Raw genomic sequence first — 27,478 nt, 5'->3', positions numbered from 1 at the left:
CAAGGTGCGAGTACAAGGCTGATCACCGTGGGAGGGAGTCACTTGCCCTACAGATTGTTGCGGTTTATCTGCGGTTAGCGAGCCCACACCTTCAACCACAGCTTGGACACGTCCCTCGCGCCTCCCCCTACCTCGGGGACCTGCCCCACCACTACCTAGAATGGGTTGGGAAGTTGGCAGAGCCATCCCTACTTAAAAGAAGAACGGGGCGGGAACAGCTTGTAGTTGAGGAGGAGTAGGTTCGGGCCTCCCAGTCTTGCGGTTTTCTGATTGGCTTTTTAGGACAGGAGAGGGGCGGTCCTTGGGCTAAATCTCTGCTCTAAGAATTGGGCGGCGGGCAATAGGGTGGGCGTAGTTTTGTGAAGTCAGTTCCGGTTGGTGTAAAACCCCCGGGGCGGCGGCGGACTGGGTTCAGTCGCTTGTGAGTCGCTGAGGTATTAGTTCCTTTGCTGGCTGTCCTTGTGGTGTGGTTGGTTGAGCCTGGGAGTGAGACAAGCTCTGCGAAGGGATGGCGGCGGCAGTGAGGACGGCCGCCGCTATGGGCAGATTTCTAGCTCTGGTGCTGCTCGGTCTCATGGCGCCCTCGGCTGCGCTGGCCGGCTACATTGAGGTGAGTGCTCTTCCCCTGCGTTTACGGGCCTGAGCACCGACCCTCCTTCCCTTCTCTCCTGCCTCCTTCTATCCTCCGAGGGTGTGGAGAGTGTGTTTTCGCTGGGGTGGATGCTGCGCGCTCGCCCCCGTGGGGGCTGCCCTCCTTTCCACTCCTAAGGGAGGCCTGCGTGTGCGTGGGGGCGGGGACGAGCCCACGCTGATCTCCTCTCCAACCCCCATTCCTCTAGTGATAGATGGAGCCTCTGTGATGGAGAGGGTCGGGTGCTGCAGAGCGGGGCCAATCCTCCCCCCCGCTCGCCTCCCTCCTCCTTCTCCTTGGCGCAGTGCTCGGTGTTGGAGGTCGGTCGGCTACTCCGCTGCAGAGGCCAAATGAAAGGCATCAAGGCGGGGGGGGAGGGTGAAGAGGTGAGGGAGGGGGTGCGCGCATGGGGAAGGATCCCCCCCCCCCCTTGTCGCAGGTGAGGAGGTAGGGAGAGGCGCGCGGCGCGCTCCTTTCCTCCCCTGCACCCACCCTTTTTGCCCCCCCTCTTCTCCCCCGGGGATCCCCTGTGGCGCTCCCTCTCTTCCCTCCTTCCCGCAGGAGTATGCTAGCCTCTCCCCTGGCGAGTATTTTTGCGGCTTAGCCGTCTTGGCTAAAGCGATTGCTGTTCATCTGAGACTGCAGCTCCCAGATCTTTGTGTGCTGCTCCATCCCTAGAGGGGAGAGGTAAAGTGGGAGACCCTAAGTGAGGTGCCCTTGATGATCTGGCTCCGCCACCCCCTCCTCCTTAACGTGACAAATAAATCTTGGACTAGGATAACGCTGGAAGAGAGGGCAAGCGCCTTCTTTCCCAGGATCCTAAAAATTCCTACAGTCTTCTGTGTATGGCCAGGGTGAGGCAAGGGTATTCCCCACTGGAGAACGAGGCAGTGAATGGATGGAGCCTTCAGCTTGTCTAGGTGGGTTTCTGATCCGGATTTCCTGGCTTATTGTGTGGTGTTTTTTTTTTTTTTTTTTTTTTTTTTTTAAAGTATCCTTAATGCCTGGGCGTGAAAGAGACGGGGTTGGGTTGTAGGAAAGCTGGGGTTGCACTTCGGGTGTGCGTGTCAGTTCCTTCTGCTTTCCTGCTTCCTATAGATTTCTGTTTAATTAGGGAACTCTTTTTTTTTTTTTAAATAAATGAAAAGTGAACACTCCTACTAGCAGACTTTCCGGAGATTTTTTTGATATTGACCTATTTATCTAAATCTGATAAGCAAGAAAACACTCTTGCTAAAACAGAATGAATGTCTGTGGTCTTCCCCGCGTTAGGTGTGTTAAGTGTCTAAACACCTACACTAGGGAGGACTCTGTCTACAACACAGACGTTTTGTTCACTTTAGAGAAATGAGGGATCTATAATATAAATGTGTCTAAAATTCTCAGCTCAATTTCCCTCAAGTTTACATACCAGAAGTGAATCTGAGATGAGTTTTAAAATCTCTACACTTTTAAGGTTTTCCCCGTAACTTAATTTCATGACTTATTCAGATATATTTCAAGTCACTGGAACATGCAGGGTTTTAGGTTCTTTAAAGAATCTGCAGTGTGGTCATGAGTTTGCTAGTTTATGTAAACCTTAGGTTGCTAAGTGAGATGTGGGACTTTATAAATAATCGGGTTCTTGAAATAGTGTTTGAACTGCTGCACTGGAATGTGTTTTCTTGTGTAGTTGTTGACTTCATGTTTCTGTTCACTGCTTTAAAAAATTTGAATTGACCTTTGTGTTCCTAGGTGAATGTAAGATTCATTTTGAATGAGTTTTAGCATTAGCTTACATTTTCCTTTGAAAAAAATCCCAGTTAAAAAAGATGTCTTTTCCCCAGAGAGAACATTTAATTATTTCCACATTTTAAACAAAATATTTAATTCAGTTGTGTTCCATATTTTAAAAAGATCATATCCAGCAATAATTGTGTTAATAAATGTTTTTGGGGCATCATATTTTCTAGAAACAAAAATATATGTTTGTACTTTTTCTGAATGGGTTAGCTGGAAAACAAATTGGGGTGGGGGATGGGACTGGGAAAAAAGAATCTTGAGTAAATTGGGATTTGGTTTTCTGTGTGAGTTGTGACTGGTTAGAAGAGAAATTAAGAGGTATGAATAGCTATTGACTTTCAAAATCTAATTTATCCCCCCTCCCACATTTAAATTTGATTTTTGAAAACATTTGAGGACTTAAAATTCCATTGCTTCTTTTCTGATTTTTAGCATACACTTAATACATTTTAAGCAAAATGTTGAACTGTCATGAATTTTAAGAGAAATTTTTAGTGCTTTTAAAGAGTAAAGAGAAGTTGTGAGAATTAATTATCTTATTAAATTCATTAGTAGTCTAATGATATAAAAGGAGTAATTATGGAAACAAAAACCTCTTTCTGGGCAGTTTAAAAGTTCTACGGAGAGAGAAAACCATTAGTATTTAGGACTATCATTTAGATTCGATTTAAAAACTATTTTTCAGGTTTTCTTTAAAAGAAGTTAAAGTTTTCCTTGTAAGGGTAATGGCATTAATTAAATCCTCATTTAAAGAATTTGATTCTTATATCTGCCTGTATATAAGAGAATTTCTATACCTTGGAATTTAAAAGTGAAAGGAAATTTAATCGAGAAAATCTTTGGAAGTTCTGAACATAGTAAGAGTCCTTATTAAGACTTTCTGAAGGGATTCTGGCCAAAGCCCCGATCAGGTTGCTTGGCACTGAATTATTGGAAAACTTTTAGCTGTTGCTTGGTGATGCCTGAATTAATCTCTTACACCTGTTGAAAAACTTCTGCCTGTAGGTCACTTCCTCTTTTACATCCGATACAAGGTAGTTTTCATCTTCCTATTTGGCAGTCTGGATACTAGGTTGAAACTATTTGACTTCCCAGAGGGCTCACTCTGGAATCACAAAGCAAGAGCTAGTTTGCTTTCTCATATTTGAAAGCAAAGCAACTTCCAGGATATTAAAAGTCAAAATATGAAAACAGTCCTATAGAAGAAGTAGTCAGCCTTGTTCTGGAATATCTAAAAGACATTTTGACTTAGAGAAATCTACATACTACTTAGAAGGTTGTGTTATTCATAATATATAAATATATAATTATATGAAAATATACTACATACACAAATAATATATAATTATATATACATAATAATATCTTTTATATACAAACATAATTCACTGCGGCATCCTAAATTTACAAATACATTTCATTGAAGAGTTATTTTCCTCAAAAGCTTTAAATCAGTGTTATACGTGTGTGTGTGTGTGTGTGTGTGATGGTAATTTTCAAGGTTATATATCTTTTGCATTCTTACTTCTTCCCCCCAATCCAATAGATGCCTAAAATAATGTTGAGGTAAATGTTTTAAAAATTTAAACTATCATTTACTGAACTTTGAACTACTTGGTAAATGGTGAGTTTTTAAGTTTAAATTTCATTTATCTAGTATGGTAGTAATCTGCTGTAGCATTTTGAGATCAATTAACTTTATACACTTTCCATTTTTATTTAAATTTCTTTTAAAATTCATGAGCATTTTAACATTTTGCATAAAATATGTTATCAGCTAAAATTGAGTGTAAAAGTTTTACACTCTTGAATACTAATATGATCTAAGAACAAATTCAAAAGTTTCTTTTGTTGGGGGAGAGGAAGGAAAAGAAGTTAACCTATGAAAGACAATGGCTATCACATCCATTTATTTAATTTAATATGCTACCTAGCCATTAAGTTCTTTATCTTTTACAGATTTAGAAAGTTCTAAAAAGTTGGAGAATTTAGTGATTAAGCAAAGACCATTGTCCCATGCAGAGCTCTTTACATATCATATTGTCTCCTTAGGCGTCTGGCCTTATATGTTGTTTTTCTGTAAGAACTCTAGAAATACATAAAATTTGGTATAATGATCCTTCTTTTCAAAAATAACCATTGTTGAAAGCAACTCAGTTTACAATAAAGGTAGATTTTTAGTGAAATGAGTTATATCATCTTGAGGTTTAAATGTGTTTAATACAGTATTTCTTGATTCATGACTTAGATTCAATGTAACATTCAGATATATTCAGGCTGAAATAGTTTTTATCTATCTTTTGAATCCTCCTAATTTGTACCAAGTACAACAAATATCTGTTCCCATGGAGAATTTTTTAATTTCATCAATAAACTAATATATATTGAACACCTATTAATAGTTGCTTCTGTTATGCTAAGTAATAGAAAATATTTACCCTGAATAGACTTACAGTCTAGTAGGGAAGGAACCAGTCTGGTGATACTCTTTGAACAGTAGGCCCATACTTCAAGGTTTTTCTATTTATTGTACTACCTTTCTGAGTAGGGATTACATTTTATCCATGTAAAAACTTTAGGAGGCCTCCTAAATATGGATGATTCTTTATTTAGATGCAATAATAGAAATCTCAAATACTAAAATGTGATGTATTTTTTCTCAAAATTAAAGATAGTTTTCAACATTCATTTTTGTAAGATTATGTTCCAAATTTTCTCTCTACCTTACTTTACCCCCTTTCTATGACAGCATGTTTTATGTTACATGCCATACAATCCTTTTAAACACATTTCCATGTGATTGCTTCAGCCTATATAATTTTGAATTCAGAGGTCACGTTAGCATTGGGGTAGAAAGCAACAAGAGAACTGTTCGGTTCTGCAAACATATATTGTATCTAGGATATACTGCAACATATCCAACATATAAAGGACTGCTTGCCATCTAGGGGAGGGGGTGGAGGGAGGGAGGGGAAAAAAAAATCGGAACAGAAACGAGTGTCAATTTAATGTAATTATTAAATAAAAAATTAAAAAAAAAAAGCATTGGGGTAGAAAGACGGTAATAACTTTTTAATTGTTAGATTTTGGCCAGATATATGGTGGTTCTCAAGGGAATATGCATGATTTAAGAGGTTGGTGTGAATCATTAGCTGTTGTTGTTTAGTCATTTTGGTCATAATCCCATTTGGAGTTTTCTTGGCAAAGATACTGGAGTGGTTTGCCATTTTCTTCTCCCTCTTATTTTATAGGTGAGGAAATCGAGACAAAGAGGGTTAAGCATCCAAGTTCACATAACTAGTAAGTGTCAGAGGTCAGATTTGAACTCAAGGAGATGAATCAATGCACTTGACTTCAGGCTGGCACTCCACTATGTCACTTAGCTGCCACTGTTATTAGCATCAGTAGTCCCTATAATTGTTAAACACTGTAAAGATATGGTGAGCTACACATATTAACTATCTTTGCTGGGGCTAAATTCTTTGTGTTTCCCTGTAAAATGGATAATTTGGACTAAGATTACGAAGAGGTACTCAGAAAGTGAAGTTACATGTGGTAATTAATTGGGAAGTAGTTGTATGCTTCTGTGGGTAGATGTTTATTAGGCACTTACTGTATACCAGGCATTGTGCTAATCTTTGAGAATATAAGGGAAAAAACCTTGCTTCAAGCTCACAATCCAATGGGATAGTCAACATTCAAACAAATACATACCCACAAGAATATGGAATCAATTGTGGAGATAATTCTGAGGTGGGGGAGTAAAGAGTGTAAGAAATCTGGAAAGGGAGGAGGAAAGGAACTAAATTAGAAGGATTTTTAAAAATCAGAGGTTTTGACAAGCTTTTGAAGATGTAATGAACAGTAGCTAAAAAGTGAAGGCTATATATTACATGGATATGACTATGATAACTAGCCTTCATTAAATGATTTGTCAGTTTAATGGATAAAATAATACTTTTTCATACACCTTCAGTCTGGTTTGCCAGCCTGTTACTATTTGACTCTTTTACCCTTCTCCCCTCAAAGGCTTAGATATTATCTCCTTCTTTAGAATCCTTATGTTTCCATTTTTTTCCCCTCAAGTTATCTAGTATTTAGTTATTTGTAATTCACCCACAACCCCAAATTTCTTGGCTTATTATAAATATCAGGTTAAATTACTCTCAACTTCTGAGGGTGGAGTGAGGTAGGTGTTTTTCTTTGGGATCTTCAGAGTTAGGCTCCTCAGTTCTCACCCAGAGTTTTTTGGAGTCTTAGAACAAAAGGGTCTCAGTTCTTCTGAAAGCATTCAGTGTACACTTGGTAACAATGCCAGTCAGTACTAGACAACTTTATTTCACCCTACAGAAACAAAGCCTAAAAACACAAAGGACTCACAAAAGCCTCACAATCCAGACGCTCACCTTTCTTCCTAGAATCTCTGTCTCCCTTCTCTAAAGGATTCTGGCCAGATACATACAGGCCTTTAGCCTAATTCTTACCACCATAAGTGTTTGGCCTCCCCTAGAGGCATAAATTAGAATCAACCTTTCACATTCCAGAGCACTTTTTTTTTTTTTAAAAGTTCCAGGCATTTATTTCTAGACCTTCCTTCATCCTTCTAACTCTACCCTTAATACTGTAAGGGACTGGAGTCTTCCTGGGAAGGCAAATGGATTTAGGGATTCATAGACAATGTCTTTCTGGTTGGATCTGCATCTGCACAATGGCTGTAAAGTGAAAGACAGAGTCTGAGTTTTGGTTATAAAACTCCATGCTCTGCAGCTCTTGTTGATTTTGCAGTATTGGGACCAATGTTTAATCCTCTGCACAAGAAATCTTATCAGGGCTGCCGTCTTTTGGGTTTCTACAGAGCTGAACTCTTACTACTGCTCCAGTATCCTAGTAGCTGCCATTTTTCAGTCTGAGTTCTATTTCTGCCCCCTGTGAGGTCCTCTGTTCAACTATGAAGAAAGGCATTATTTACTTAGAAATCTAGATCTTTGTTCAAATCTTTCCCCTTCCCCCCCATTAGAAGTTGGCAGCTCTGTTTGTTATAACCTTTTATACATTCACTGTAAAAGTGTGGTTAAAATCCACATTGAAACCCTGTTACTCATTCATCAAGATGTCCTCAGTCATTTCAGTGAACCCTATTTTGTCCATTGGTTTATACTTGTTTACCCTAGAAGTGTGCCTTATAGCTTCCAATTTGATATAAACTCTGAGGACAAGGGCTTTTTCCTTTTTTGGATATATGGTATTTTCTCTTAGGGTAAATTGAACACTTTATCATAATCTGAAATGTTAGCTTTTTTTGAGTTGATAGGAAGGAGAAAGCTGTACCTGATTTAAAAATTGCACACATATCCTAGTGGCACAATTACATAAATGCTTCCTGCCATTCAAACAGAATTGTGGAAAAACTTTGTGTAAAAGTTCAATTTTTGGATTCTAGTAGTATAAAAGAAAAGTTATGGAAATCAAGAGCAACTTTCTTATTAAAAATAGCTTTTTTTAAAATGGTTTTTTACTTTTAAAATATATGCAAAGCTAATTTTGAACATTTACTATTTTTTTATGTTAAATTCAATATATGCATACCTCACAAGAAAAAAAAAAGAAGCAAAATAAAATGCAAGCAAAAAACAACATAAAGAGTGAGAATGTTATGTTGTGAACCACACTCAGTCCTCTCTCTGGGTATAGATGGCTCTCTTCATCACTGAACAATTGGAACTGGTTTGAATACCTTATTGTTGAAGATAGTCATGTCCATCAGAATTGATCATTGTATAGTCTTGTTGTTGCTGAGTATAATGGTTTCCTGGTTCTGCTCATTTCACTTAACATTAGTTCATGTAAGTCTTTCCTCTTTGAAATCATACTGCTGGTTGTTTTTTACAGAACAATAATATTTCATAACATTCATATACCATAACTTTTTCAGCCATTCTCCAACTGATGGGCATCCACTCAATTTCCATTTTTTTTGCCACTATAAAAAGGGTTCCACATTTTTGTACATACAAGTCCCTTTCCCTCCTTTAAGATTTCTTTGACATTAAAGCCCAGTAGAAACGCTGCTGGATCAAAAAGTATGCACAGTTTGATAACATTTTGAGCATAGTTCCAAATTGCTCTCCAGAATGGTTGGATCTGTTCACAATGTAGTAGTGTCCCAATTTTCCCACATCCCCTCCAACATTTGTTATTATCTTTTCCTGTTATGGGCCAGAACTTGAAACAAGGTGTTAAATCACTAGAGTTGATAGAAACAATGCTTATGTAATTGGTTCACACACTGGAGTTCGCACCTTTGGAGAGCATATATAAGCTGGGAGCCTCAGTTGGGGAGATTGGGAAGCCAGGATTCAGTTGGGCAGAACAAAGGATTCAGAGAGAGCTGGAGGCTGAAGCTGGCAGAGGCAAAAGGACTAGCAACAAGAGCTCTTGGAACCAAGGAGAGAGATAGGCCTCTAAGAAAGCTAACTGGGCTATTTTGGAAGAGACAATAAAGGTCCGGATTTTAGCTCCTGGCTGCATTTGAGGTGATTATTGAACTGGACTGAAACTAAGGCTGCCTCCAGAAGTTCCCCAGGAAACTTACTTCCAGAGAATGATTACAATTTAGAGAAGAGAAGAACATTACATTTTCCTGTCATCTTACCCAATCTGAGAGGTGTGTAATAGTATCTCAGAATTGCCTCAATTTGCATTTTTCTGATCAATAGTGATTTAGAGCATCTTTTCATATAACTAGAAATAGTTTCAATTTTTCATCTGAAAATTGTCTTGAAATCTTATTTCAAAATTTTCCCCTTTCTTTCCCCCCCACTTCCCCTAGACAGCAAGAAATCCAATATATGTTAAAGATGCACAATTCTTTCATGCATATTTCTATATTTTTCATGCTGTTACAAGAAAAATCAGATTGAAAAGGAAAAGAAAAAAAAAGCCCAAGCAAACAACAATAAAAAAGGTGAAAATTCTATGTTGTGATTTATATTCAGTTGCCACAGTTCTCTCTCTGGGTGCAGATGGCATTCTTCATCACAAAACCATTGGAACTGGCCTTAATCACCAGAATTGATTATCACATAATGTTGCTGTGTATTCTGTTCTCTTGGTCCTATTTACTTCACTTAGCAACAGTTTATATAAATCTTTCCTGGTTTTCTGAAATCATCCTGCAGATCGTTTCTTATAGAGCAGTAATATTCCATAACATTCACATACCATCACTTATTCAGTCATTCCCCAACTAATGGGCATCTGTCTACTCAGTTTCCAGTTCCTTGCCACCACAAAAAGGCTGCTATAAACATTTTTTGCACATGTGGGTTCCCTTTTTTAAATAATTTCTTTGGGATGTAGACAGAGTAGAGGCATTTCTGAATCAAAGAATATGCATAGTTTGATAGCCTTTTGAGCATAGTTTCAAATTGAAGAACAACTTTCAAGAAAATCTTTCAGCTTATCTTTTACCTTTAAATGCCTTTGCCCTTGCTGACATAATTTTTTAGTATATTATTTTTACATTTGGTGTACTTGCCTCTGGAAGCTGAAGGAACTTTCTACCACATCTGTGTAGATTAATTCAGTAATCATCTTTTCCACATACCAGTTGAGATTTTTTTTCTTTTCTTACATCCTATATTCATGTTCCAAAATTTACTTCTGGACCCAAAATCTAGACTTGTATTTATTTTTATTTGTATTTGCAAATAAACTTTTGAAACATAGTTACATTATGGAATTTAAGAATTTTAGTGCTCCTAAGGATTTATGAGAACGTTTTTGTCAGATTTTTTGAATGTTCTGAAGCAATTGATAATGATCATAAACATTTATTGAATAATTAATTGCTTGTGACTCTAGTGCTCTTAGCTACAAAATAATTGAATTGGTAAAAAACGCTTTAAATTTTTTTGCATGGTAGATAAAATTTAAAAGATTTTCTGTCTAATTTGCCCTTAGATTGTTTCATTCTAACTAGTCTTAATTATTTTTCTTCATAGATTTTGATCGAATTTAAAAAGAACCCTGCTAATTTCAGGTTATGGTATATATATATATAAAAAAAAACAACCTGTAGACTAGGGCAAATGGTGTAATTCAAACAATTTACATCTTTAAAGTCAATTTTTTATGAGATTTAGTCTTTGTAAAATCTAATTGAAAACAATACTTTTCATTGTATTGAAGCCACTTCAGTGTTCTTAGTATATTTTCAGTGCTTAACTTTTTACGCTATACAGTCCTTTCCATTTAAATCTGATCAATCCTGCTAATCATATTGCATTATCTAAGATGACAGTGATAAGAACTTAAAAGTACACATCTCTTGTAACAAATATTTTTCATCCAAAATCTCTTTTGGATTGGAAACTTTATTTTAATTTCATTCAGTAAGCATTTGTTAAATACTACTGCATAAGGGGCAAAATAATAATAATGGTTGATAGATAGGATCTATAAATCAATTTACATACTTTTCACCATAAAGCAATAAATAATTAATATTCCTATTACACTAGTAAGGAAGTAAAGATTTAATAGTGGTTAAATGATTTGTTTAATGCCACTCTTCTGCCCATGGTGTCTTGGTTTATCTCACGCTTTAGTGGCTTTATATTTTGAAGGTAGTTTGAAGGGAAGAATATTAGAATTGAAATGAGCAGACCCAGGTTAGAATCCTAGCTTTGTCTAGGGTATATCTCCGTATTTTCAGTAAAAGACAGTACTCTAGAATGAGAAAGTGATAGCCTCTTTGTGCTTAATGAGACCACCTTTGCAATACTGCCTTCAATTCTAGGTATCATTTTTTTAAGCTTTTAAATCTATTTTCAACTTAAATATGATTTTTTTTAAGTTGCCATGTATACAACAGAAGAAAAAAGGATTCAATGTAAAGCAATACATTTCCATTTCAAGAAAACCTACATAATAAATACTACATTGTTTTTAAAGCCATCCCATTTTTCTTTACTTCCTTCTATTTTTTTTTGTCTGCTATGTGCTTTGTGTTCTACCCCCTTCCCTTCCATTCCCCCCCACTCCCCAAGGTAACAATTAAGCTTGGATTTGTCGTATATATGTATATATACAGTTGGATGTCTATAAAAATATACATATACATATATATACATACACACACACATATGTAAAAACAATGAGGTGATTCCGGGCAATTCTAATAGACATGTAATGGAGAGAGAGCCATCTGCATCCAGAGAAAAGATGATAGGGACTGAATGTGCATCACAGCATAGTATTTTCACCTTTTTTGTTGTTACTGTTGTTTGCTTGCTTGTTTGTTTTTTTTTTTTTTTTTCCTCTCATTTTTTTTTCCTTTTTGATCTTGATTTTTCTTGTGGAGCATGATACATGTGGAAATATGTCTAGAAGAATTGCACATGCTTAACCTATATTGGATTACTTGCTATCTAGGGGAAGAGGAAGGGACAAAAATATGGAACACAAGGTTTTGCAAGGATGAATGTTAAAAATTCTCTTTTCTATGTATTTTTTTGGGAAAAAAAACTTATAAAAAACAAATTTACTTCCTTGGAATATATATATATATTTCTGACAATGGAATGTCTTGTTATTGAATTGTTTTACTGTTCCTAAATAGAAGGTTAATTTTTTAGCAAATACAGGATTTAGGGGAATTTGAATAGTTTGTACTCGTTTTAGTATTGAGACATTTTTTTTTGAATCCTTAAGAATACTAGAGATGAAGAAAATGAAAGGTTGTTTCAGAAGAAAATTCTATGATTCAGAAGTAAATGCATCTTTGGAATGAATACCTTATTGTTTAATTGTTGATGTTAGAAGCAAGTGTTCACTTTTGCCATCTCTGTTAGTTTAAAACAATAGACTCTTCCTCAGTGGGGATCTTATCTTCTTAGATTGCTCAGACTTCTATAACTACTGGAAACATTAGCACACATTAACAGGCAGCAAATCAGCCTGAATAGACCCTTCTTCCAAGAGAATTAACAAAAATGAGACAACATACCAAAACTTTGGGGAATATAGTCAAAACAGTTCTTAAGGGAAATTTTATATCCCTAAATGTTTACATGAATAAAAGAGAAAGAGATCAATGAACTAGGCGTGCAGTTAAAAAAGCTAGAAAAAGAACAAATTAACCCTCCCAATCAAATATCAAATTAGAAATTCTGAAAATCAAAGGAGAGATTAATAAAATTGAAATAAAACTTGTTTTTATGAGAAAACCAACAAAACAGATAAACTGTTGGTTAATTTGATTAGAAAAAGGAAAGAAGAAAACCAAATAAATAGCACCAAAAATGAAGAGGGTGAACTTATAACCAATGAAGAGGAAATTTAAGGAATAATTAGGATCTATTTTGTCCAGTTGTATGCCAATGAATCTGATAATCTAAGTGAAATGGATGAATACACACAAAAATAAATTACTTAAAGAGTTCCACTTAATTCATTCATTCATCTATTTATTGAAGCTTTTTTTTTTTTCAAAATATATGCAAGGATAATTTTTCATCATTGATCCTCGAAAAACCTTATGTTCCATCCCCCCTTCCCCCTTCCCTCCACTCTGTCTCTTAGATGGCAAGTAGTCCAATATATGTTAAATATGGTAAAAAAATGTGTAAAACTAATATAGGCATACATATTTGTACAATTATTTTGCTTCACAAAAAGAATCGGATCAAAAAGAAAAAAAAATGAGAAAGAAAATAGAATTCAAGCAAACTACAACAAAAGAAGTAAAAATACTATGTTGTGATCCACATTCAGTTGCCATAGTCCTCTCTCTGGGTCTAGATGGCTTTCAACATCACAAGATCATTGGAACTGGCCTAAATCTTCTCATTGTTGAGATCAGAATTGATCATTGTACAATCTTGCTGTTACCAAGTAAAATGAAATCCTGGTTCTGCTCATTTCACTTAGCATCAGTTAATGTAACTCTCTGAAATCATCCTGCTGATCGTTTCTTATAGAACAACAATATTACACAACATTCATATACTGTAACTTATTCAGCTTTTCTGCAACTGTTGGGCATTCACTCAGTTCCAGTTTCTTCCCAAATAGTTCCATTTTAGAAAAAGAAGTTGAACAAGCCATTAATGAACTCCCTAAGAAAAAATCTCCAGGGCCAGATGCATTTACAAGTGAATTCTACCAAAAAACTACCAAACATTTAAAGAACAATTTCTTCCAATACTATATAAACTTTGGGAAAATAGAGGAAGGAAGGAATCATACCAAATTTCTTCTATGTCACAGATATGTGATGCTGATACCAAAACTAGGAAGGGCCAAAATAGAGAAAAATTATAGACCGATTTCTCTAATTAATGTTGATGCAAAGATCTTAAATAAAATATTAGCAATGCAACTTGACACCAGGATAATATAAATGGGATTTATAACTAGGAATGTAGGGCAATATCAGGAAAACTGAAAAAAAAAAAATAGTAGCATAATTGACCGGGTCAAAAACCAAAGCTAACAAATTAAGGCTTTATATCAATAGATGCAGAAAAAGCATTTGACAAAATACAACACACAATCCTATTAAAAATACTAGAAAGCATTGGAATAGTTTTCCTTAATATGATAAGTAGCATCTATCTAAAACCATCAGCAAGCATTATATGTAATTGGGGATAAAAGCTAGAAGTATTCCCAAGTAAGATCAGGGATGAAACAAAGTTGGCCATTATCATGGTATACTAGTCAATATTTTACTAGAAATGTTAGCTTTAGCAATAAGAGTAGAAAAAGAATTGAAGGAAGAAGAGTAGGTAATGAGGAAACAAAACTCACTCTTTACAGATGATATGAGGGTCTTACTTTATCTTATAATTAGTTTTTCCCCCAAAATATATGCAAAGATATTTTTCAGTATTCACTTTTGCAAAACCTTGTGTTCTAATTTTTTCTCTCCTCCTTCCCTCACCCTTCCCTAGACAGCCCTGTCCTAGACAGTATAGCTTAAACATATGCAATTCTTCTAAACATGTTCCCACATTTATCATGCTGCGCAAGAAAAATCAGATCAAAAAGAGAAAAAAATGAGAGAGAAAAAAACAAGCAAGCAAACAAAAAAAAAAGGTGAAATTACTATGTAATTCACATTCAGTCTCCATAGTGTTCTCTCTGGATGCAAATGGCTCTCTCCTTCACAAGGATGTTGGAATTACCCTCAATCAACTTATTATTAAAAAGAGCCAAATTTATAGTCAACTTTAGAGAATCCTAGAGGATCAAAATAGTATTTTGTTTTAATAAATACATACAAAGTTAGTTTACAGTGAACACTTTTTTTTTTTTTTTTTGGTCTGGGGCAATTGAGGTTAAATGACTTGCCCAGGGTTATACAGTTAGAAAGTGTTAAGTGTCTGAGCTCAGATATGAACTTGGGTCCTCCTAACTTAAGGGCTGGTGCTCTATCCACTGTGCCATCTAGCTGCCCTTCAATGCACACTTTTGCAAAAACCTTGTATTCCAAATTTCTCCTCTCCGTCAAAGATAATTTTGAGCATTCACCTTAGCTAAACTTTGTGTTCCAAATTTTTCCCCCTCTACCTCCCCCTACCCCCCAAAAGACAGCAAGTAATCTGATGTAGGTTAAATTTGTGCGTAAATTTTTTTAAAATTTTATATTGATAGAACCCATGCCAGGGTAATTTTTTACAGCATTATCCCTTGCACTCACTTCTGTTCCGATTTTTCCCCTCCCTCCCTCCACCTCCTCCCCAGATGGCAAGCAGTCCTTTACATGTTAAATAGGTTACAGTATATTCTAGACACAATATATATGTGCAGAATCGAACAATTCTCTTGTTGCACAGGGAGAATTGGATTCAGAAGGTATAAATAACCCGAGAAGAAAAACAAAAATGCAAGCAGTTTATATTCATTTCCCAGTGTTCTTTCTTTGGGTGTAGCTGCTTCTATCTGTGCAGTTCTTTTTAAATCATGTTCATCATGCTGCGCAAGAAAAATCAGGTCAAATTCTGATGAGCATGGCTCTTTTCATCAATGAGATAATTCAGGCCAGTTCCAATGTTTTGTGATGAAAAGAGCCATCTACACCCAGAGAGAGGATTGTGGGAACTGAGTGTGAATCACAACATAACATTTTCACTCTCTTTGTTGTTGTTTGCTTGCATTTTGTTTTCTTTCTCATCTGATTTTTCTTGCCAGCATAATTGTAGAAATATGTATAGAAGAATTGCATATGCTTTACATATATTGGATTCCTTGCCCTCTAGAGGAGGAGGTGTGGAGAAGGGAGGGAAAAAAAATTGGAACATAAAGTTTTGCAAGGGTGAATGTTGAAAATTATCCATGCATGTGTTTTAAAAATAAAAAGCTTTAAAAATAAAAAATCCACAAAAAAAAAATAGAAAGAAAGAAAAATCAGATCAAAAGGGGAAAAACACAAGAAAGAAAAAACAAGTGAGATGAGAATACTATGCTTTGATCCACATTCAATCTCCACCATTTCTCTCTCTGGGTAAAGATAGCTCTTACCTTCACAAGTCTGTTGGAACTGTGTTGAATCACCTCATTGTTGAACATCACATAATCTTTGTTATTATATACAGTATTTTCTTGGTTCTGCTCATTTCACTTAGCATCAGTTCCTGTAAATTTTTCTAGGATTTTTTGAAATGAATCCTGCTCATCATTTCTTATAGAACAATAATATTCCATAATATTCATATACCATAGCTTATTCAGCCATTCTCCAACTGGTGGGCATTCACTGAATTTCCAGTTCTTGTCACTACCAAAAAGGTTGCTATTACAAATATTTTTGCACATGTAGCTCCTTTCCCCTTTTTTGAGATCTCTTCAGGATGGACTCCTCAGTAGTAATATTGCTGGATCAAAGGGTATATATGTAGTGTGAATACACTTTACAATGTTCTTTTGCTTTATCAGAAACTTCCATTCTCCATAGATCTGACAAGTAAACTAATCCTTGTTCTCTTAATATGCTTTCACCCTTTATGTCTAAATCATATACTCATTTCATTCATATCTTGGTACAGGATGTGAAAGGTTAATTTATGTTATGCTGTTTTCCACTTTTTCTAGTAGTTTTTGTCATAGAGTGAGTTATTATTCCAGAAGCTGGAGTCTTTAGGTTTAATTTGTGACTGTTTCTATTCTTCTTAATTCTCAACTGGGAATGAGGAAAATGAAGCAAAACAATCAAGCAGATGGAAGATTATTGGAAGATGGCAAAATAGGACTGAAAATTTCAATCTCTCTGGATTTTCCCTAAAAGAACAAATTTGCACCTCAGGGCAAACGTGGACTGATGAAAAATCAAGAAGACTTCAGGAGTCTTCCTGGCACTACCCAAGAATATTGAAGAAAGACCCTAGGCTAGGGATTAACCAGTGTGAAATACAAACACCTCCAGGCTAGGACCTCTACGGGAATTACCGAAACTTTCACCTCTTGGAAAGGGGGAAGGAGGGGAATCTGAATCTGCTTGCTGATTAGGAAGGCCAGGCACACTAGGCCCAGCTGTGCTGCAGAGAGGCAGCCCTTAGTGAGAAGGAACCAGAACACCACATGAGTGCAGAAGCCGTAGGGCTGACTCTTGTAGGAGGGTAGTTTGGGTTTGGGGTTCCAGGTTAGAGGGGAGAGAGCTGAAGTGAAGCTCAAGGTATCATCACCACACCCCACAATTTAGAGATCTTTACACTAATATTTCTTATTAATAATGTTAAATGGCTCCCTGCCCTGAGAATTTATAATTTAAAAATAAAATGAAAGACTTTGAGGAGAAACTTAAAAAATAAATTTTTTTTTAAAATCCAAGAAAAACAAGATTATGAAAAAAAAGTTGACTGGAAAAGGAGATAAGAGTTTTAAAGATGATAATAATTTTGAAAATTAGAATTGGGCAAAGGAAAGCCAGTAAAGCTAAAAGAGACCAAAAAATAACACAAGAATATAAAAAATGAAAAAGTAGAATAGTTTATAAAACATCTTATGAGAAAAACAACAGATCAAGAAGAAAAGATACACAAATAATTGAATTACCTAAAAGTTGTGACCAACAAAGGAACTTTGACACAATAATACAAAAATTGTTTTAAGACAATTGTTCTGGAGTGATAAAAAATGAGGACAAAGTAAAATAGAAAAAAACCCACCAATTGCCACATCAAAGAGAGATCTTGTTTGAAAAACATATTGAAATATTATTGTCAAATTTTGAAATCTCCAGATCAAAGAGAATAATTTTGCAAGAAATAAGGGGAAAAAAAATCAAAATATGCTGGAGCTATAATTACAATTGTTCAGGACTTAGCAGCAGCCTCAATAAAAGACCACAGGTCCTAGAATCATATGTACTGGCAATCAAAAGAACCATATGTTTGACCAAAAATATCAAATAAAAGAAATTAACATAGACAAATTGTTTTTTACATGGAAATGTATATGTTTAAGATGGACATCAGCAATTGCTTATCTCAAAAGAAAGATTAGAGTACAGTTGAGTATGATCTGACTACAAAGCAAAATCACCTAGAAAAGGTAAAAATAGTAATTATGTTACACAAATAAGGTATAGAGAAAGAATGGACACAGACATTAGAGGGAAGAGGAGAGCTCATAAATCTGAAAACCCACTCACATTGGGAATGGGTTAAATAGGATAAATATAAATTTGCCTATTTATATATCATGATATATATATCATGAAGGATAAAGCATCCTCTAAAATCTATTTAAAAAAATAAGAGATGAGAGATGGGCAAAGGGGAAAGCAGAGGGTGGGGGAAGAAGAAAATGGAGGGATCCATGAATGGGGAGAGGTTAAGTAATAAGCAACATAAGAAGTAGAATTTAAAGCAGAAAATACTGTTAGGAAAGAAGAGATGTATAGGAACATACTACAATAAGGATTAGGAGTAGAATTTACTATTAAAAGAAAGCATGGCTAGTAATCATTGATTGATCTTGCACAAAGTAGAACTTAAAAGATTCAATCAAGAGAGGAATCTACATTATACATTAGCCAAACTAATATTGTTTTAGATACATGTTTACATATAGATAAATGTAGGTATGTTCTGTGTATAGATAGATATTTGTATACATGAAAAAGAGGGTCTCTAGGTGGGTGTGACTATATGTGTGTGTGTGTGTGTGTGTGTATGTGTATGGGAATGTGCATGATTGTGTGTGTATATCTCTCTGCTTATCTATAGCCTCCTTGGTAGAATGGGGAGGAGGGGAGAGGAGATAAAAAGGAGAAAAAAAGAATTTAAAAAGTGTGTAGCAGAGAACAAAAAAACAAAGCAAAGTTGGACACCCTGAATATAATTTCTTCTATTATATATCCTTTCTTCAATTGTTAATTTAATGTTATCTAGATTTGACTTCTCTCTGATATTCTGTTCACTTCATTCTTCATCAGTTCATACAAGTCTTGCCATATTTCTTTGAAACACATCTTTCATCATTTTTAATGCTTTAATATTAAATCCATACTACAATTTATTCAGCCATTCTTCAGCTAGTTTTAGTTTTTTGTCCCCTACAAAAAGTTACTATAAAAGTCCTTTACACATAAAAGTTCTTTTCCTCTTTCTTTGATCCTTTTGGGGTATATGCTTAATTGTAGTATTGCTGGATCAAAGCAATACTTTGTGAATCTGTGAATATACATAGAAGTCGCAAAAGGGATGATGAGATTAGCGGATAAATAACCATTCTTTCAGTTTTTGTGTAAAATAAAAAGTTTGTAATAAATAATCTCTTAAGGTTTTCTAGAACTTATGCTTTTCCTGCATAGATTTTTAGACTCTAGAATCAGACCTAGGACTTTATTGTAGTAGAGTGCTTCCTAATTGGATTTAGCTGTAATTTGCTTCTCTGTAATATTTACTTATTAGAGCAAAGATCTTATCTCTCTATAATGTATACAGAAGTCTAATTTCTTCATAGGACATTCAAATCCTTAAAGATTGCAATTGTGTCCCTCTAAATCTTTTCATTTTGGGACTAAACACAGTAGTTCCTTGTAAATGTAATTTAATTTTTCAGATCTTTTTGAACCCCAAGTTGTCTCCTCCTGGAGATACTCTAGTATGTCAGCATTTTCCTTAAAACATGTCCAAATTGAATATAATATACTAGAGATGGCCTCATTAGTGCAGAGTATGATGGGAATATTGCCTCCCTTTGTTTTGGACAATATGCTTCTATTAATGTAGTTTAAGATTACATTAGCTGTTTTGGCAGCTAAATTATACTGTTGGCTTTCTCATGTGAATTGTTGTCTCGTCATACTATACTTCTGCTGTTGAATTTTTGAACTTTATATTTATTTTATCCCTATTTTATGTTTTTATAATATATATTTATATCATATATTTATATTTTGTCCCTATTAGGTTTCATCATGTAATATTGGCATATTTTTGCTGGTAGGCTTTTAAGCTTTCTGTCACTTACTATATTATTTTTCATTCTTTACATCTAAGTAGTTATCAAGTTCTGTCTTGTCTTTGAAATTATTTGCTTTAGCTTTTTCAGTTCCTACAATCTCCTGATTAGTTGTATTATTACAAATGATTTTTAGATGGTCTCTGCACATCTGTCACTTCCCAAAGTTATTAGCCCTCATTAGAGTTGAAAGGATCTTACAAGATCTGTTTTGTCATTTTATGGATTAGGTAATTTGATTACCAATGGGTGTGAAATTTTGTGTCCAAAATTATATAATTATAGGACTGTGACTAGGTTAGTTGATTTTCGAAGTCATTTTTTTCCCTTTTATTATGCTGCCTCACTTATATATTACTATTGCCAAATTAATCCTCTCACTTTGCTTGGGATGCCTTAAATCCTAGACTTGATGATAGACAACAAAAAAGGTGAAAATGTTGTGATCTATATTCAGTCCTAGCCGTGTTCTTTCTGGGTTTAGATGGCTCTCTTCATCACAAATCTGTAGGAATTGGCCTGAACCACCTCATTGAGCAACATTCATTTTTGTAAAACTTTGTTCCGAATTTTCTCCCTTCTCATTTCTTTCACCCCCTAGGTGGCAAGCAGTCTTATGTAGGTTAAATGTGCACAGTTCTTTTAAACATATTTCCATTTTATTATGTCCATTTCCATTTTGTCAGTGGTGCAAGAAAAATCGAATCAAAAGGAAAAAAAACCATGATTAAGAAATAAAAAACCAAGCACACAAGCAACAATAAAATCTGAAAATATTATCTTTTGATTCACATTCAGTCTCCATAGTTTTCTCTTCGTATGCAGGTGGCATTTTCCATCCTGACTCTATTGAAATTGCCTTGGATCACTCAGTTGTGGAGGAGAATCAAGTCCATCACAGCTAATTATCACATAATTGTCTTGTTGCTCATTATCACAAAATTGTCTTGTTGCTATGTACAATGTTCTCTTGGTTCTGCTCATTTCACTCAGCATAAGTCTTTCTAGGCTTTTCTGAAGTCATCCTGGTCATCATTTCTTATAGAACAATAATATTCCATTACATTCATATACCATAACTTATTCAGTCATTCTCCAACTGATGGGCCTTCACTCAATTTCTGATTCCTTGCCACTACATAAAGGGTGACTGCTATAAACATTTTTGCATATATGGGTCCTTTTTCTATGAGCTTATTTTATATATTGCTACTTTACTGAAGTATTTTATCAGTAAATTTTTAATGTTTTAATCTCTAATTAAATTAAATTAATTTTAATCAGTGAATTTTTAGAATCCTCTAGGATATTTTGTCAATGGTTAGTAATATTAAGAATGAATTTCTAGGAAAGTACTTTTACTCTTCTTATTCCTCCCTTCCTCTCCCCCCCCCCAATCTCTTTTTAATTGATAAATTTTACTTTGAATACAGCCCACACAAGAAATTTCCCTACCACAGTATAGTTCCTTAGCAAAGTAGTAGAAAAATTGAGACTTCCACTGATGGTAGATAAAACTTTGCACTTTTGTAATTTACTCTTTGTTAAAAGGAAGGAAAGTTATGTAAGTAAGTACCTGAACTCTTGGCCCCTGTATTCATTGAAAAAAGAGAAAAGGAAATAAGGTAGTTCATTTTCTTAGTTTTCCTTTACTTTTGTTAACTGGATAAATTCTAGGACTTTAATTGCTCTGAGCAGACATGGTTAGCTACCTGAAACTATTGTGTCTCCAGGAAATTCATCATAAAATCACCTGCCTATGTTTATCTTTAAACAAATCTAAGAGTTTGTTTCCTTGTCCTGAAAGGTTGTTTGGGGGCAATTGATTCAATTGTGTGTCATCCTGTGGTTAATGTTAGAGACTAAATCTTTAAATCTCTTTAGTGCGAAAGAGTGATGACATCTTTAATGATAGCTTATAGACAGATTATTTCAAAAACCAACGGAATTATCAAAAACAAATTAGCAAACATCTTAATATTACCAGAGTAATCTTGGCTCAATTAATCCAAAGCTATGAATTCTTTCTCTGCTATCTGTGGAAGATGGTCCAGATATAAATTCATTCTTTCCATGTCTCATTTCTCATTTAAATAAGCAGTACATTTTACTTTGCCTTGCTTAGCTGTAGATTTAGGCTTGGAGGAAGTGATGTTAAATTCAAGGCTTTTAAAGCACATTTTTAATTTTGAGAAAAATTATGCAGGGAAATAATGTAGAGGAAATGGAAGGCACTTTAGAAGATTATTGATTTATTAAAAATTTAGAAATAATGATCTATTTTGAAATTGTCAACATTATTTGATGGTTGTCATGCCTGGCATAGATAGGCAGAGAACTTAATATCTCTCTCTCTCTCTCTCTCTATATATATATATCTATAAGTAGATATATATTGTTATGAATGGTGCATGTTTCAGTCCATTCATTTGTCCACATACAGACTCACCAAAAATCTCCCTTCAAGTTTTAGAACCATTATAAAATCAGAACTTCTCATTTTGGTAAATGTTGGTAGATATGCTCTACTTTTGTGCCACTTACTGATCTTGTAACTTTCATATATTGAATTCTTTCCTTTCCCATGATATATACTCCTCTATGATGTTGTTTCTATTCTTATTGTTGTGAATTACATTGCAAGGGTCAAATAATAACTTTTTTTTTCTGTTTTTTTTTTTTTTTAACCCATGTTTCTCTTCTGCTAGTCTCAATTTTTATCGTTATCTTGTCTGTAATTATTATTGCTATCTCTCTCTCTCTCTCTTTTTTTTTTTTTTTTTTTTGATTCAGGCAGAACATATTACATTTTCCCTGAGCTTTTCATTTTTGATCATTAGAATTTTTAAAATGTGTTATATGTAGCAATTTGTTGAATTTTTTTCTAATCCATTTTGTTGCTCTTTCCATTTGTGAGACAGCCCAGACCATTAATTAAAGTTCTTTCTTCTGCCATAAAGTCCTGTTTCTTAAGTTAAAAACAAAACTTCCCTGATACTTGAAGCCTGTTTTGCTTAAGTTTAGTCCTACTTTACATGTACTATCTTGATTGTGGCAATCTTGAAATTACAGTCATTATTCCCATTTTGTTTTTAAAATCTATTGTTATATCTTTTATTTTTACATTATGTTCGTTCCTGAATATCTCCTCCACTCACTGAGCCTTCCCTATGTAACTGGAATTTAAAACAGGAAACAAAAAAAGTAGTTTAGCAAAACAAATCAACACAGGCATATTTGGCAGTATATTCAATATTCAGTGCCCACCTCCTGTTCTCTGAAATATGAATAAGTTAGGGGAATACACATTCTCAATTCTAAAAGGGTACTAAAATCGATCATAATTATGACACATTTATTTTGGGTTATTGTATTCCATTTTCTTTGTTGTTTGTAGCCATTGTGTAGATAATTTTTTTCTTTTTCAGTTTCATTGGGCATAATTTTATCTCTTACACTTTTGAATTCTTCATATTTGTCATTTCTTTAGTATAGTAATTCAATGTATTCATGTACTACCATTTCTTTAGGCATTCCCACACTATATAGGAATCTATTTTGTTTTTAGTTATTGGCTATCACAAAAGTACTGCTATTTTATCTCCATTTTAAATACCTACTATATAAAAAGAGAATTGTCCTTGGAATTGTAGATGTAGAGACAAGAGAAATCCTGCTCTTTGAGAAAATTAATTATATTTATATTTATGCCATATAACAGTGTTCTTTTTTTTATTAATTAGAGAAATGCAAATTAAAACAACTGAGAATAATATTTTACGTCTTTAAAATTGGTTAAAATAATAGAAGGAAAAATTATATGTTGGAGGGGATGTGGGAAAATTTTGACAATAATACACTGTTGGTAGAACTGTGAAACTGATCCAAGCATTTTGGAAAGCATTTTGGAATTTTGAGTTTTAGACTTGTGTATATCCTTTGACCTAGCAATACTGATGAGGTTTAGATTTAGGGAACCAAAATGAAATTAGGGTTTCTGGTGGTCAGGGAGTTAAATGATAAGGTCTAGTGGCAGGTTCAGGATTTAGGAACCAAAGGGGAGAGATTTGCTCCCCTGCAACCCTTTGGGATTCGACACAAGGGTAGGGAGTTTTGGGGACTCCCTTCTGGCGGCATGGAGGTTCTCTGTAAAAGAATTTACAGACCTGAAAACCTAGATTAAGAAAAGAGATTCATTATGGGGATTGGAAGTAAGGTTAGAAATCCTGACAGAGGCATAAAGTCTGGTTAGGAAATAAGTGAGGATAAAGAAAGGATGGCACTGGAAAGAGTCTTCCAGTGGACAGAGGCCTTTGGCATCCCAAGCATAGCCTAGCATGGCATGTTTGGAACCTCTGTAAAGAGAGAGTTTTAGTTTGGCTCTTCTATAATGGGAGCTTTGGCTAACAAGCTGAAGGGGGTTTGGGGGGATGGGGGATGGTATGTGAAGTCCCAAGTTAGCTTTGCTGGGTTTCAGCTTGAGCTGGAATTTGAATTGAATTCAATGAATTTCAGGACTGAGCTGACCCCACCCAGATAACAAGGATGAAACTGTTTGTCCCTTGGTACAGGGTCCCTCATTGAAGCAGAGATGAAGATTTTCTCCTTCAAGAATTTTCAGAGTTTTGGGGTCCCCTCTTCAATACTACTATTAGCTGTGTTTCTCAAAGTGATCAGAAGAAAAGGAAAAGAATGTCCATGTTTTAAAAAATTTATAGCAGTTCTCTTTGTGGTGGCAGAAAACTAGAAATTGAGGAATTATTCAATTGGAATAGGTAAATAAGTTGTGGTATATGAATATGAAGAAATATTACTGTATTGCAAGAAGTGACGAGCTGGTTGGTTTTAGAAAGATATGGTGAGATTTGCGTAAAATAATGAAAAAGTGAAATGACCAGAATCAAGAAAACATTGTATACAGTAACAGCAACATTGTTTGAAGAATAATTCTAAATTACCTAGTTATTCTGAGTATTATATTCAAATCTGCTACAAAGGATACATATAAGAAAGTGCCTATTCATCTCCAGAGAAAATTTGATTAAAAAAATATGCATAGTATGGTTTACATATATATGCATATGTGCTTGCATGCATCTCTGTGTATTTGAGTCAAATGGTGACCTTCTCTAGTATGGGATGAGAAGGGGAGGGAAAGGAGATAGTTAAATACTTTAAAATGTAACAGATTTAAAAAAAAATCCCCACTTGAGGATATAGTTGTTGTTTTTTGTTTTGAATTAAAGCTTTTCATTTTCAAAACGTGCATGGATAATTTTCAGCATTCACCCTTGCAAAATCTTGTGTTCCAAATTTTTTCCTTCCCCTAGATGGCAAGTAACCCAATATATGTCATACATGTGCAATTCTTATATACGTATTTTCACAATTATTGTGCTGCACAAGAAAAAAAATAAGATCAAAAAGGAAAAAAATGAGAAAAACAAAATACACACAAACAAAAAGAGAAAATACTATGTTGTGATCCACACTCGGTTCTCATAGTCCCCTCTCTGGGTGCAGATGGCTCTCTTTATCACAAGAGCGTTGGAATTAGCCTGAATCAAAGGATATAGTTTTTTTTTAAAAAGCCTTGGTGTTTTATATCACCTACTTGTCCTACTTATCTCTCCCTTCTTTCTAACCCCTTCTCAAAGCAATCCATTATAGCACAGAAGAAAAAAGAGCCTGAAAAGTAACCATATTTGTAAGATGAGATTTGTAGTGTGTCCAACCATAGTCCCCCACTTCTACAAAGAAGCATTTCTCATATTTTTGGTGTGCTAAATTTGGTTGCAGAGGCAAATGGGTCTCAGTGGTTTTTTTTTTTTCCCATTTATCTTTTTTTTATGAGTTTATGTCTGTTTTTCCTGCTTCTCCTTATTTCATTTTGCCATCAGTTAATTTGAGCCTCCATTATTTTTTCAAGGAATGGTCATGTATTTATATCTATTTATCCCCCCCAAATGATGGGCATCTAATTTGTTAATACAGAAGATGCTGTTAAAATATTTTGTTATTGTGTTCCTTTCTCTCCCCCCTTCCCTTTCCCTAATTTTTTGAGCTCATTATGCCTTACACTGGAATTTCTGGGTCATAGGGTACAGATATTTTAGTCACTTTCTCCACAAAATTTCAAATTGCTTCCAGAATGGTTGGATTAATTTACAGTCCAGTCAACATGGTTGCTAATTCTGCAAATCCTCCAACATTGAATTTCTGTGGGGGGAATTCAGCAAGTAAACACAGGGATGACAACTGATTGAACTATTCTGTTGAGTAATTTGGGACTATTTCCCATAAAGCCATGCCATACCTTTTGACTTAACAATACTACTATTAAGTCTGTATCAAAAAAGATTAGATCTATATACCAAAAGAGATTTTTAAAAAAATATTTATAGCAGCTCCTTTCTAGGAATGGCTGAAAATTGTGACATGTAATTATGATGGAATTGGTCTCAGAAAAACCTGGAAAGACATCCATGAATTGATATAAAGTGAAATATATGGTGTGCAAAGTAATAGCAGGGTTGTAAAATGATCAGCTATAAATGACATAACTATTGTAAGCAATACAATGAACTCAGACAACTCTTTAGGATTTTGGTTGAAAAAATGCTATCCATACCCAGAAGAAGAACTGATAGTGTCTGAATGCTGATTAAAGCATGTTGGTTTTTTTTTTTTTTTAACTTTATTTTTCTTGAGGGTTTTTTTTTTTCCTTTTGGGTCCATGTTTTCTTTCACATCACCATTATGAAAATATTTTGCATGATTACACATGTATAACCTATATTGAATTGCTTGCATTCTCTGGGGAAGAGAGTATGTGGAGGGAGGAAGGAGAATAGTTTATTTGTGTTAAATAACTGAGGTGAAATGATATACTATTTTTTAATAACTTTTTATTGACAGAACCCATGCCAAGGTAATTTTTTACAGCATTATCCCTTGTACTCACTTCTGTTCCGATTTTTCCCCTCCCTCCCTCCATCCCCTCCTCCTGATGGCAAGCAGTCCTTTACATGTTAAATAGGTTACAGTATATCCTAGATACAATATATGTGTGCAGAACCGAACAGTCTTCTTGATGCACAGGGAGAATTGGATTCAGAAAGTATAAATAACCTGGGAAGAAAAATAAAAATGCAAGCAGTTTATATTCAGTGAAATGATATACTAAAGAAATTTTTAAAATAAGTTTTGAAAGATGTAACATAGTTTTACAGAGTAGTTTTAGGAAGGAAAAAGCTTTGACAAATTGGAAGGGAATGAGAATTTGGGAAGACCTTGTGTAGGGGGAATACTTGGAAACTAGGAATTCTAAAAAGTAAGTTCATTCCTAGGAACATAAATTTGCATTGGAAGGACTTCCAAGGCTACACAGACAGAAGCAGTGCAAAATTGTGATAAACTGGGATTTTATCATGTCAGAAAGGCTTTCCTGTTAGGGAAAGTAATAGACTGAATATTATAAATAGAGAAGATTTGACTGGAGCATAGAGGGAATAGTAAGAAGCTTATTTTAGAAGACTTTTAAGTGTCAGGTTGAATAGTTTATAATTATTTTAGAGGCAGTTGACATCCACT

At 34.8% G+C, this 27,478-nt stretch overlaps 1 protein-coding gene across 4 annotated transcripts in view; it reads left to right on the top strand.

Moving 5' to 3' along the window:
• Positions 1–413: 413 nt before the first annotated feature.
• The window catches only part of APLP2 (amyloid beta precursor like protein 2), a 92,218-nt gene continuing 65,153 nt past the window's right edge, over positions 414–27,478 (top strand). For 2 of the 4 annotated variants that reach the window (XM_051986674.1, XM_051986672.1), the window contains exon 1: positions 414–610. In XM_051986674.1, coding sequence (XP_051842634.1) covers positions 509–610 — 102 coding nt within the window. In that variant the 5' untranslated portion in view covers positions 414–508. The remainder of the gene's footprint in view (positions 611–27,478) is intronic. The other 2 variants (XM_051986675.1, XM_051986673.1) reach the window with 2 other exon arrangements.

The sequence above is a fragment of the Antechinus flavipes genome, chromosome 3 (assembly GCF_016432865.1).
Source record: "Antechinus flavipes isolate AdamAnt ecotype Samford, QLD, Australia chromosome 3, AdamAnt_v2, whole genome shotgun sequence".
Classification (NCBI taxonomy): domain Eukaryota; kingdom Metazoa; phylum Chordata; class Mammalia; order Dasyuromorphia; family Dasyuridae; genus Antechinus; species Antechinus flavipes.
The sequence above is the reverse complement of the archived record's forward strand: the minus strand, read 5'-3'. Positions and strand labels throughout refer to the sequence as shown.